This window comes from Sus scrofa, chromosome 7, assembly GCF_000003025.6.
Source record: "Sus scrofa isolate TJ Tabasco breed Duroc chromosome 7, Sscrofa11.1, whole genome shotgun sequence".
Taxonomy (NCBI): domain Eukaryota; kingdom Metazoa; phylum Chordata; class Mammalia; order Artiodactyla; family Suidae; genus Sus; species Sus scrofa.
Window position 1 is genome coordinate 51,719,108 of NC_010449.5, and position 13,661 is coordinate 51,732,768.

At 44.1% G+C, this 13,661-nt stretch overlaps 1 protein-coding gene and 1 long non-coding RNA gene across 4 annotated transcripts in view; one reads left to right on the top strand and one right to left on the bottom strand.

The window, feature by feature from the left end:
• The window catches only part of LOC106504434, a 191,916-nt gene extending 179,102 nt beyond the window's left edge, over positions 1 to 12,814 (bottom strand). The window contains exon 1 of one of the 2 annotated variants that reach the window (XR_002345777.1): positions 12,680 to 12,794. This is a non-coding gene — a long non-coding RNA (uncharacterized LOC106504434). Of the gene's footprint in view, positions 1 to 12,679 lie in introns of both variants that reach the window. The other variant, XR_002345778.1, reaches the window with a different exon arrangement.
• Positions 11,791 to 13,661, top strand: part of HDGFL3 (HDGF like 3) — an 87,769-nt gene continuing 85,898 nt past the window's right edge. Inside the window, exon 1 of one of the 2 annotated variants that reach the window (XM_021098881.1) lies at positions 11,791 to 12,311. In XM_021098881.1, coding sequence (XP_020954540.1) covers positions 12,228 to 12,311 — 84 coding nt within the window. In that variant the 5' untranslated portion in view covers positions 11,791 to 12,227. Of the gene's footprint in view, positions 12,312 to 12,420; positions 12,885 to 13,661 lie in introns of those variants that run through there. The other variant, XR_002345776.1, reaches the window with a different exon arrangement.

Consider the following 13,661-nt stretch of genomic DNA (forward strand, 5'->3'; position numbering starts at 1 on the left):
TGGTCTCTTTTAAAGAGAAATTCATACCAATTGAGAAAGACATTGCCTTTTTTGATTTTGTATAGAATATTTCAACATTGGAAATATTTTAAAAGAACTTAAGAAATATTGGAGTCCCATTGTGACTCAGTGGTTAACGAAACTGACTAGCATCCATGAGGATGTAGGTTCGATCTCTGGCCTTGCTTAGTGGGTTGAGGATCCTGCGTTGCCCATGAGCTGTGGTATAGGTTGCAGACACGACTCGGATCTCATGTTGCTGTGGCTCTGACGTAGGCCAGTGGCTACAGCTCCAATTTGACCCCTAGCCTGGAAATCTCCATATGCTGCTGGTGCAGCCCTAAAAAGAGACAAAAATGACAAAAAAAAAAAAGAAAAGAAAGAAAGAAAAGAAATATTGTAGGTATCCAGACATTCCTTTAGGGGGAGATTTTTAAAAGTGATAAATATTAACAATATATGATAAAATTAAAATATTTTTCTAATAATAATCATTTTATATGTGCAAACCCAATGTTGCATATCATGATATACATGATATGTAAAACATGTAAAATTCTTTTTTTTTTTTTTTTTTGGTCTTTTTGACTTTTGTAGGGCTGTACCCGCAGCACATGGAGGTTCCCAGGCTAGGGGTCTAATCAGAGCTGTAGCTGCCGGCCTACACCACAGTCACAGCAATGCCAGATCCGAGCCGCTTCTGCGACCTACACCACAGCTCGTGGCAACGCTGGATTCCTAACCCGCTGAATGAGGTCAGGGATCAAACCCACAACCTCATGCTTCCTAGTCAGATTCGTTAACCACTGAGCCACAACAGGAACTCCAAACATGTAAAATTCTTGGTTTGTTTCCAAATCTAGGTGGTGCTTTTGATTATTGGCAATTATAGTTGTTATTGCACTAAGAGAGCAATATTTCTCCAAATTGAAATAAAGAAAATTTTTTTAATCATCCAAGAACTAGTGTTACAGTAAGTAATAACTAATTATTAAATAGTAATTTGATGTCTAATTTGACTTTATTGTTAACAAAATGCATGCTATGTAAGTCTTAATTTTGCTATAATGAAGGCAAGGAAATAAATGTTATGGAATAAATATAAAAACTATGGATTGGAGTTCCCTGTGGTGCAGTGGGTTAACACGATGAGCGTCTCATTGCAGCAGCCCAGGTCGCTCCTTTGTTGCCAGTTCCTTCAATTCCTGGCCCTGGAAATTCCAACTTCCACGTGCCATGGGGGCGGCAAAAAAAAAGTTGATTAACCATACATGCCTTTATTATTCACCCAAACATCACTGGACCATCAACAGAACAGGCACATATGCACAATAATAATTACATTCATCATCTTTGATTTTTGCCATCTTTTGACCACATAGAGACTATAGCTGCTAGCTGCTTACACATTTTTCTTTTCTTTCTTTCTTTCTTTTTTTTTTTTTTTTTTTTTTTTTTTGCTTTTTAGGCCTGCACTTGCAGCACATGGAAGTTCCCAGGCTAGGGGGTGAACTGGAGCTACAGTTGCTGGTCTACACCACAGCCACAGCAACCCCAGATCCTAACCATGTCTCCGATCTACACCACAGCTCAGGGCAATGCCCAATCCTCAACTCACTGGCACCCTCATGGATACTAGTCAGATTCTTGACCCAATGAGCCACAAAGGGAACTCCATAAAATTTTCATTTGTTAATCATTGCTAGTGTATAGAAATGCAATTGAGGGGTACCTTTGTGGTGCAGCAAGTTAAGTATCCATTGCCATTGCAGCAGCCACAGTTGCTGCTGGGGCACAGGTTGCATCTCTCGCCCAGGAACTTCCACATGCTGCAGGTGTGGCAAAAAATAAATAAATAAATAAATAAATAAATAAATAATTTTTAAAAACAAAGAGGAAGAAATGCAATTGATTATTTTTCTGTATTGACCTTTTTTGGTGATATTGCTGAATTCATTTATTAATTATAATAGTTTATCTATAGGTTATTTTACACATAGCACATACATAATTATGTCACTTGCAAATAACAGTATGTTTATTCTTTTCCAATCCTCCTACTTTGGTTTTTTTCTCTACCTTAATTCACAGGCGAAGATCTTGAATAGAAGGATTTATAACAGATATCTTTGCCTTGTTCACAATCCTAGAGACATTTTTCAATATTTCAGCATTAAGTACAATATTTGTTAGAGATTTTTATGTATACCCTTTGTTTTATTAAGAAAATGCCTGCCCCTAGTTTGCTATTTTTTAAAAAAATATAGCTGAATTTTATCACTTTTCTTGAATTTCTTAAAAGGACCATGTAATTTTTCTCCTTTAATATATTAGTGTTGTGAATAACATTAATTCTCAAATGTTAAACAAACTGTATTCTGGATTAGATCCAAACTTGTCATGATGTATTGTTCTTTTTATATATACCAGGATTCAGTTTGATGATATTTTGGTTGAGATTTTTTTATCTGTATTATGAGACAGATTGGTATATAATTTTCATTTCTTTTGTTTTATTTATTTATTTATTTTTTTGCTTTTTTGGAGTCAGGGAGGCCACACCTGCACATATGGAAGTTCCCAGGCTAGGAGTCAAATCAGCGCTGCAGCTGCCAGCCTATGCCACAGCAACAGCAATGAGGGGTCCCTGATCCACTGAGCGAGGCCAGGGATTAAACCCGAATCCTCACGGATACTAGTTGGATTTGTTTTCCACTGTGCCACAACAGGAACTTCTCCTTTCTTGTGTTATACTTGTCAAGTTTTGATGTTGAGATTGTGCTGACTTCCACTATCCACAATAGCCAAGACATGGAAACAACTTAAATGTCCACTGACAGATGAATGGATTAAAGAGATGTGGTACAATAGTATACAATGGAATACTATTCAGCCATAAAAAAGAATAAAATAATGCCATTTGCAGCACCATGGATGCAACTAGAGATTATCATACTAAGTGAAGTAAGTAAGAAAGAGAAAGACAAATACTATATGATATCACATACATGGAATCTAAAATATGGCGCAAGTGAACCTATCTACAAAACGGAAACAGTCTCACAGACATAGAAAACAGACTTGTGGTTGCCAAGGGAGTCGGGGGGGAGAGATGAACTGGGAGTTTAGGGTTAGTAGGTGCAGGCTACTACATTTTGAATGAATAAACAACAAAATCCTACTGTATAGCACAGGGAACTATATTCTGGGATAGACCATGATGGGAGAGAATGTAAAAAGAATGTGTGTGTGTGTGTATACACACACACACATATATATATGCATGTATAACTGAGTCACTTTGCTGTACAGCAGAAATTGGCACAACATTGTAAATCAACTATAATTTTAAAAGATTTTTTAAAAAGATTGTGCTGACCTCGTAAAACAAGTTGGAAAGTCTTCTCTCTTTTACCATTCTCTAGGAGAGTTTGTGTGAATTGGCACTACTTCTTCCTAAAATGTTTGGTGTGATACACCAGTTAAACCATCTGGGCCTGGAATTTTCTTTGGGAATAGATTTCACTTAACAGATGAAATTTCTTTCTGTAGTAGATTTAGTACTAGTCACATTTCTCATTCTTATTTGAATTTTGGTAAGATGAGTTTTCCTAGTATGTCATCAGTTTCATCTAAATTTCAAAATGTAATGGCACAAAGTTGTCCACAATGCTTTTTAAAATTATTTTAAATATCTGTAGAATTTGAAATGATGTCCCCCTTTTCACTTTTTATTCGCTATTTCTCTATTTCTTTTCATCAGTCTTGAAGAGGCTTATCCATTTTATTAGTCCTTTAGAAAGGACTAATTTACCCTCTCTGTGATATATTTTTATGGTTTATTATTTTGTCTTTGTTGTTTCCTTCCTTCTTTTTGGGGGTTTATTTTTTATGTTCTTTATCTAAATTCTTGAGGTGAATGCTTGAGATCATTGCTTTTCATCATTTCCCCTAACAGATGCATTTAAGACTCATTAAACAGCTTTAGCTTTATCTCATGTTTTGATACATTGTTTCCAACATTATTCATTTCAAACATGCATTTTGATTTCCCTTGTAATTTATTGACTCATGGATTATTTTAAATTGTACAATAAAAATAGTTTGATTTCCAAATATTTGAGAATTTCCTAGTTTTCTTTTTGTTACTGACTTCACAGCTTAATTCCACTGTGGTCAGAGTCTGTATCATACCTAATTTTAATCCTCTGGAAGCTGTTGGGATTAACTCTAAGAGCCAGCATATGGTCAATTTCGGTAAGTGTTCCATGTATATTTGAAAGTAATGTGTATTCTATAGATATTTGGCACTGTGTTCTAAATATATCAATAAGATTGATTATTACTTATGTTACTTAAATTACCTATATTCTTATTATTTTGTTGTTGTTCACTTACTCTGTCAGTTCCTAAGAGAAATATGTTAAATCTCCTACCATGATTTTGGATTTGTCTCTTCTCCTTGCAGTTTTGTCAACTTTTTGCTTTATATATTTTGGGGAAATGTTATTAGTGTATACAAATTAAGCATTTGATTTCTATGTGGTGAATTGATTCTCTTATTTTTATGTAGCATCTCTTTATAGAGGCATTTTTCAATGGTGGTGCTATTGACATATTGAGCAGAAAAATTCCTTGTTGAGCGGGTGCAATCCTCTGCATTGTAGGATGTTTAGTAGTATCATTCTCTACCCACTAGATGCCAGTAGCATCCCCACCCTAGTCACAACAATCAAAATATGCCTAGACATTGCCTAATGTCCGCTGGGGGGCAAAATCACCCCTGGTTAAGAGCTACTCATCTACAGTAATGCTTTGGGCTTTAAATTCTATTTAAAGTTCTAGACTTTAAGGTTTATTTTGTCTGATGTTAGCGAAGCCACTTTCTATTGGTATTTGCAAGGGTTTTTGTTCTCGCTGTCAACACTTAAATATTTCAATACCCTTACTCAAGGTACCTCTCTTGTAAGCATGAGTTGACTGTCTTTTTAATCCAATCTGACAATTTTTTAATTGTAAGTGGAATATTTGTTCCTTTTGCCTTTAATGTGCTCACTGAAATGTTTGGGTTAAAATCTGCCATATGATTATTTATTTCATATTTAATACACCATTCTATGTCCTTTTTCTCTCCTTTTGCATTATTTTACTGTTATTCTACCCATTAGTTGAGAATTCTTTTTAATTATCGTTATCCTAGAGATCATAGCATGAATCTTTAATTTATTAAAATGTAATGTGTTAGGGCTCTGGCCACTTTCTGTACTATCTTAGGACCTAGGGTGTTTTTATTTGATTTACATCATCTCACTTTTTGTGAATTTTTATTTCTCCATATAAATAACCCAAATAATTCATCATTTTGGTATTCAAAATACTTTTTAATCCATGGCTTGATAGCTTTAATCAGTTTTAGAAATTCTTGGCCATCATGGCTTCAAATATTGCTTCTACTCCATTCTCTCTTTTCCTCAACATTTGAGACTTCATAGCAAACTTTCTTACTATATTTCATAGACAGAAAATACCTTGCAAATATTAACCAAGAGAAAGCTTGTGTAGTTTTACTACATTCTTTTCTGCTTTCTCCTTCCTTTTATCTCTCTGGGCTTAAGTCTGAATATTTTTCCATTGACCTATTTTCCAGGTCACTAGCTCTCTTTAGCTGTATCTAATCTGCTATCAAAACCTACTTCAGGAGTTCCCGTTGTGGCGAAGTGGAAACGAATCTGACTAGGAACCATGAGGTTGCGGGTTCGATCCCTGGCCTCGCTCAGTGGGTTAAGGATCTGGCGTTGCCTTGAACTGTGGTTCAAGGTCGCAGACGCAGCTTGGATCTGGCATTGCTATGGCTGTGGTGTAGGCCGGCAACAACAGCTCCGATTAGACCCCTAGCCTGGGAACCTCCATATGCCACATGTGTGGCCCTAAAAAGACAAAAAAAAAAAAAAAAAAAAAAAACCTACTCCAGTTATCTGTTGCTCCATAGCAAATATCATCCCCAAATTTTATGGCTTAAAACACTTGCAACTATTTACTTGCACGTGGACCTACAATTTGAGCCAGGCTTAGAAGGGAGAGCCTATCTCTGTGCCATGTAGGTGAGGGTAGCTTGACTGGGATCAGAAAACCCAAAATGACTTCACTCAACAAGGGAGATCAGAAGAATTGGAGACTGGCTAGGTGTCTCTCTCTCTCTCTCCCTCTCTCTCTGTAGTCTTTCATTCTCCAGACCCTGTCCTGTCTCTCTCCCTGTGCCCCCTACCCCTCCACACCAGTAGAATATTTGCAATTTTTTATTTTTTTATTTTTTTTATTTTTTTTTTTGTCTTTTTTGTTGTTGTTGTTATTGTTGCTATTTCTTGGGCCGCTCCCGCGGCACATGGAGGTTCCCAGGCTAGGGGTCGTATCGGAGCTGTAGCCACTGGCCTACGCCAGAGCCACAGCAACGCGGGATCCGAGCCGCGTCTGCAACCTACACCACAGCTCACGACAACGCCGGATCATTAACCCACTGAGCAAGGGCAGGGACCGAACCCGCAACCTCATGGTTCCTAGTCGGATTCATTAACCACTGCACCACGACGGGAACTCCTATTTGTAATTTTTTAAACGGTGAGTCAGGACACCAAGAAGTTGAAAACAGAAGCTGCTACACCCCTTAATGGCCAGGCCTGGAATCAGCAAAGCATCCTTTCTCCCACATCCTTCACTCCACACAGGAGCTCTTCAGATGGGTGCAGTTAGACACCCTGGCCTCCCAGGATTCCTGCAACACTACTTCATCCCACATATCTATGATTCCCTCACCATCCTCCTTTTCTCCATGACTCCTAGACCTAGAACAATGACTGGCACATAGCAGTACTCGACAAATATTTTTTCAATAAATCAATGAGGAAATAAATGCTGTTGATCCAATGCTCTCTTCAGCAGCATACACACAAATACTGGAACAATACTCGCAAAAGTGTAGCTAAATTTGCAAATTCTTCAAGTCTTTACTACTTTCTACATATTGAATCACCTCCCCCCTCAAATAGCAAGTAATACACTAAAATACCCTAGTTTGCTTCTCAGCCTGAAATAGGACAGAAAAGGGGTGAGAATGAGAACAGTCTTAATAGAAACAGCCTTTGGACTTCGAGTATCAGGGGGGGAAATTCCTAGGGCCTAAACAATATCCCTTTTCCTTCTCCAAACAAGATCCGAGGTGGCTCAAGTATTCTCTGGAGACCATTAACATGCATCTAGGATCATTATTGGGGTGCTCTTTGTTTCTGAACTTGGCGATGGTACCCTGGATGCTGTCATCTATCTTCACTCCAGCAATGCTGGCTAACCCCAACCTTTGACTCCTAGTCTGTCCCATTGTGGCCAATGCTGACTTTACGGTGCCTTTTGCCAACCTAGAACTACCAGTGCTCACACAGAGGTGGGAGTTCTCTCTCTCACAAGTTGTGTATTATAGTTCTTGGATTTGACTGTCATGAAAATGTCAATATCTTAAGACCTTTTCTCTTTCAAGGAATGTGAGACTAGTTCTGGGCCTGGGTCAGAGGACATTTGAGAGATACCTCTAGTGGGGCAAAGGTAGTAGAAATGAACTCAAATGCAAAGTCCAGGGAGTGCTCTTCTGACGTACTGTGTGTGACATCACATTGTCCTAACTCCCTTTCCGCAATGCTTTTCACCATAATATGTTAAGAAAGACAAGAAAGATAACAATATCAACTAAAATTTAATGAGTACTTACTACGTGCCAAGCATCATTCCAAGTACTTTAAGTATATCATCTTATATGAAATTTGGGGTGGAGGAAGAGAGTTTAGATAACTGAAGCATCATGGAATGGGTGAATTGGAGGACAGGATTTGAAGGAAAGGTTAAGATTTTCATCAGGAAGCTGAGCCAAAATATGAAAAGGGAAGGTGAAAACAGGACAGGGTCAATGAAATTTATGGATGTGTGTGAGAAGAGGAGTGGCCAAAAATAGATCAGGTTACAGCAGAAATTGGCACAACATTGGAAATAACCTTTTTTTTTTTTTTTTTTTTTTTGCTTTTTAGGGCCCCACTTGCGGCGTATGGAGGTTCCCAGGCCAGGGGTCGAATTGGAGCTATAGCTGCGGGTCACAGCCACAGCCACAGCCATAGTCACATCAGATTGGAGCCATACCTGTGACCTACACCACAGCTCACAGCAACGCCAGATCCTCAACAACCTGAGTGAGGCCAGGGATGGAATCTCATGATTCCTAGTCAGATTCGTTTCCACTGTGCCACGAGGGGAGCTCTAACTTTTTTCTTAATTAAAAAAAAAAATAGATCAGGTAGCCAAGGGCAGAGAGATGTAGCAGCCTATCAGGATTTGAAGAAGCTGAAATCAAAAGTGAACCAAGGAAGTTGATATTTTCACCATTTGTGAATGGAGTTCTTTCCAAGTTTCAAGTAAAATTAATGTATTCTATTTTCACACGGCAAACAGACCGGCTCTTGGGCCCATTGACTAAAAATACATCGGACTCTTTTAATGGTTCTTAGTGGTATCTCTAAAGGGTTACTTATTATCTGTTAAATATTTGAAGAGAGCATTGTTCTGGAATAGGCACAGGAACAATCCTTTGTATAAAAGCAGAAGAACAAGTCTGAAAGCTCTGTCTGCAGCTGAAACCACAGGGCAATGCTTCATCTCCGGCAAAACTGTGTTGACAAGATAGTCAGCATCCAACCTGGCTGAAGGGACAGATGGGCTCTTAGCCAAGCACATTAGGAGATTCCCAATGAACAGTCATAGGGAGCCTATAAGGGGATCGCAGGTGCATGTGTTACTCGGTCTGACTTGGTAGGGCAATGAGAGGCAGGCAAAAAAAAAAAAAGAAGAAGAAGAAGAAGAAGTGCGTTGAGCAGTCAGACCAAGGCTCAGTTGAAAACCTGAAACCAAAGCCTAGACTGGGAGAAATCTCAGTTATTGATATAACCAAACCCCAGTAATTGTTCCCCTCTTTGGACTCGGTCTTCAACCACTCCACTGGCTCCTTTCTCATAAGAAACTCAAAAATTTCTCCAATCTTTAAAAACCAGCCAAACAATCACAACAGAAAAACTCGCCCACCTTGCTTTCCTGCTTCTCTGTCTACACTCCCTGCCTCCACACTGTCACCTCTCCCTCACTTCTCAGGCCACTACTCTCTGGTTTCTTCTCATCACCATTTCAGTGAAACAGTTCCCAACAAAGTCACCAAATACTTCTCAATCACCAACTTAAATGGAGCCATCTCTTTCCTTACTTTATTTGACCTCCCTGTGGCATGTATGTGGACATTTCCCTCCTGGAAATTCTTTAATTCTTTGGCTCCTGCAGGACCACACTTCTCTTCTTTTCCTGCCTGATCCTTGAATATTGGTGTTACCCAGCTCCATCCTCCCCACTGCTTTTCTCATTCTACAAAGTTTTCTAGTAACCTTCCCCATGGTTTCAAGCACCACTTATCTACATACCTGTGTTCCACCTTGACCACTTTCCCTAAGCTGTATACTCTACTCTCCAGCAAAGCATCTCTCACTGGATGCCCTATGAAATCTCAACACACAAAACCACTCATGATCTCACCCCCAAATTGTCCATTCTTCGTGGATTTCCTCCTCTCAGTGAATGTCAAAACTAATTATCATGTTGCTGAAGCCAGAAACCAGGGAAGAGGTTTTGATTCCTCTTTCTTCCTAGTTACTTGGCACCAAATGAGTCTGCAAACCCCGTCTCAGACCTTGTCTCCTCTGTCCTGATGAGAAGCCCTCCCCAAATGAGCTCCTTACTCCAGACTCTCACCCTCAAATCCACTTCCACACAGGCCACAAGAGCAATCTGTTTAAATCCAAACTATGATCATGTCCCCCCCACGTTTAAAGTCCTCTCATGGCTTCCAATTGACCACCTTTCCCCCCTCTAAGGTCTCCTCTCCTCTGTTTCCACTCTGTGCCCATAGGGAGGCAGGGCCATTTGGGGAGAACAGCCAACAGCTAGGGCTTTGGCAGCTGGTCAGAGGGATTTGGGTTTGATATAAGATTTATGTTGGCATGATGACATGATAACAGGTCCACACAGCAGTCCTAGAAGTGGGAGATGCATTAGCAGGCTGCTACAGACCCAATATTTGTGTGCTCCTAAAATTCACATTCAACCCTGATGCCCAATGTATGTGGAAGTTGGAGGTTCAGGAGATGATTCGGTCATGAGGATGGAGCCCTGAGGAATGGGATTAGTGCCCTTATAAAAGAGATCACAGAGGGTTCCCTCACCTTCCTCCCTCCTCTTTTCCCCTCACCTCATGTAAGCCACACTGTTTTCTGTGAACCAGCAGACCCTCACCAGACAACTGAATTGCCCACACCTTGATTCTGGAACTCCCAAAATTGTGCGAAATAAATTTCTGTTGTGTCTAATTCACCCAGTCTACAGTATCTTGTTATAGCAGCCTGAAGTGACTAAGACACAGGGTATTACAACAGAGGCAAAAGGACCTAGACTAGTCTTCTACAGTGAGAAGAGAGGAAAAGGTGAACCTGCAGGACTGGTGAAGAAGGGTAACTACCTAAAACTGAAAATCACTAGATGAAGGTAGTAAGGAAATGCATTAGCAGATAATGTCAAGCACTATTAAAGTAAACAGACCACAGGAAGTCTAGAGAATTTACAGCCCCATTATCGAAAGCCGAACATAAAGGAACAAGAGCAAGAGTTAAAATATACACACAATTCTACAGAGCAAGTGAAGGAGGCAAATGCTGGGAGAAAGCACAGCTCCTATAAAGGGAGAGACAACAGGAAAGCTTAGAAGAGGGAACATACACAAACAAGGAGACTAGGTGAGGGCCACATAGTCCTTTACTCTGAGGAGCTATCATCAGCTGACCTCTGAAAGGTGAACTTCGGGGTGATGAAAGAGCTAGCCTTCATTCATTGGGCAGATTCACACACACAAACACACACAAACTTGCCAGGAGTGGAAACAAATGACCTGCCAGAGTAAGTCCCTTTTCACAAAACTACAGGCCTGTAAGACCTACGTGTGTTAAAGCATAACCGCTTATGGGCTATGGAGTCATGGACATCTGTGTTCGAACCCCAGCAGTGCCGCTCGTCAAATTAGAAAACCTCAGGGAACTCTCGTTAAATAGCTTGCTGGGGGGCGGGGGGGGAGGGCGCGGGGGGAGGCTTCCACACTGCATTGTCAAGGGCAGGCCTAGGGCGAGACCCCAGCAAGATCGCTGACTCCAGAGCTGTGCTCTTTCCAGCAGCCTGATGCTTTGGGCAAAGGGTCCCTGAGGGAGCAGACCCGGCCTGGAGCGCCTTTGTGGCCCCACTCACCCGAGAGCACCCGCAGAAGTGGCCCGCGGTGGGGAACCGGGCGGGAGCCCAGTCGTCGGCAGGTGGCCGCGGGACTTGGGGGGCGCCGGTGGCAGCGCCCCCCGTGTGGCACGGACCGATGGGGAGGGGGCCGGCCAGGTGGTGATTGGCTGGGCTGTGGCTGGCAGCTACGGGCCAAGAACAAAAGAGAGCGGGGGGCCTCCGAAGTAGGGGCTCCCGCCCGCCCTGCGCGGGCTTCGGTGCTGGGGGAGGACGCACCCACCGCCCGCCCGCCCGCCGAGCAGCCCGGCTGGCGCGCTTGGTTTCTGCGCGAAAGCTGGCCGTGTACCTAGGAATTAACCGGCCGGCGCTGGAGGGGAGGGGTGGGGAGCGGGAAGCGGGGTGTGTGGGGGGGGTGCTGAGCGCGCGCGAGAACAATAATAAGATCGTGTTTGCGGTCGCTGCCCGAGGAGGAATTCGGAGGAAGCGCGAGGCCCGGCGCTCGCGCCGCGCCCGGGAGCCCAGGAGGCAGGCCGGCGGCGGTGGCGGGATGAGGCAGGCGACGCGGCGCCTGTGAGCAGCGCGCGGCGGCGGCGGCGGCGGCGGCGGCGGCGGGGACCTCAGCGCGGGCCGGAGCCGAGCGGCCGGGGGCTCCCCTCCCCCGCTGCCGGGCGGTGATTTGCCGGGCCTGCTGCGCCCCCCGCCCACCCCTCGCTTCAGCCGCCGTCTCGCCGTTTCCCCTCGTCGGAGCGGCCGCTCGTCCGCCCGCCCGCCCGGCTCGAGGCCCGCGGGGAGAGCGGCGCAGTCCGTCGGCCCGCGGGGGGGCGGCCTCCCGGCATCTTCGCTGCGCCCAAGGACGACCAGGAAGGGGAGCGGCCGGGATGGCGCGTCCGCGGCCGCGCGAGTACAAGGCGGGCGACCTGGTCTTCGCCAAAATGAAGGGCTACCCGCACTGGCCGGCCCGGGTGAGTACGCGGCCGCGCGCGGGCCCGCCCGCCCACCATTTTCCCCTTCATGATGGCGCGCCCGCCCCCTTTCCCCATCGCCTCAGCCGGGAGCCCGCCGCGAGCGGCCGACCGCGGCCGGGGCTGAGGGCGCAGGCGGCGCTGCGCAGAGAGCAGCGGGCCGCGCCCGCACCCCGCGAGGGCGGCCATCCTTCCGCCCACTTTCGAAGGCGGCTCCCGCCCCGGCAGGCCAGCCGCTGCCTTCCTCCCGGAAAGCGGGTGGGGACCGGGAGCCCCCGCCGCCGGGCAGCGGGCCTGGGGTAGAGGCTTCGCCCGGGGCAGGGTCGTTGGTAGCCGCCGCGGGTCTCGGCGAACGTCGGGGCACGTACCGGAGCGTGGTGCAAATGGCTGTCCGCGAGCCGGCGGCTGTCCGCGGCGGTAAATCCTGGAAAGGGGTAGTGGTCATTCAGAGCCAGCAGGAGCCTTCTTGGCCGTCATTCATCCATCTCCCGGTGCATCCTTCGCCATCCAGACTTGTTGAGTTCTCCCTGAGCGCGATTCCTGGTGCCCCGCCTGCCCTATCGTTGTCCTGGGGTACGTACATCCCTGGTGCCCATGGTTCGTTTAAGCGAACACCAGATAGCTAGGAGCTTGCCGCCTGGCCCTGGCTGGTGGGTCCAGTGAGCTCCTCGTGCCTTTTCACCTCCATATTTGTTTTAGGTCGTATTCTAGACCTTTTCCTTGGCCTCACATACAGCCCATAATAGCTCTCTCTTCCTATGTTGCAGGGTTGTCGCTGGGCTCTTTCTCTAGAAAGCATCTGCGTGTAATACATAACATTAAAATTTTTTATTAGGCCCTTTGCTAGCCCATGTGCTTTGTGTTTTAAAATAAATCCCTTTTACTTTTAGTTTCATAATAGTTGGCAGTGAATTGTTTGAAATAAGAAATAGAGTGAAAAGGAGGGTCAAGGCATTTTGAAGACATGGTATTGAAGCCATTGGTATCCTTGAGGAATAGAAGTAGACATGGGAAATAATGGCATATATATATATGGCTCCAAAATATTGTATTATGTGCAAGTAAGGATACCAAGAGGCTCCCCCCCCATACATCCATTCTCAAAAGGAAATGACATCATGAGTGGCCAGACTGAAATTTGGTGAAGTTGAAGTAACAGATGAGCATCATCACTTTTTTGTTTTTAGTTTGTCATGATTGTAAAATAGAAGACACCGGGTCAGGAATTGGGGGACTTGGCCTTTGGTCTGGGTTGAGTTATGGACTAATCATCTCAGCTGTCTGAATATGCATTTCTACAGATATACAGCAATCATCCCTAGGATTCCTTCCAACACTGACAACCTCAGA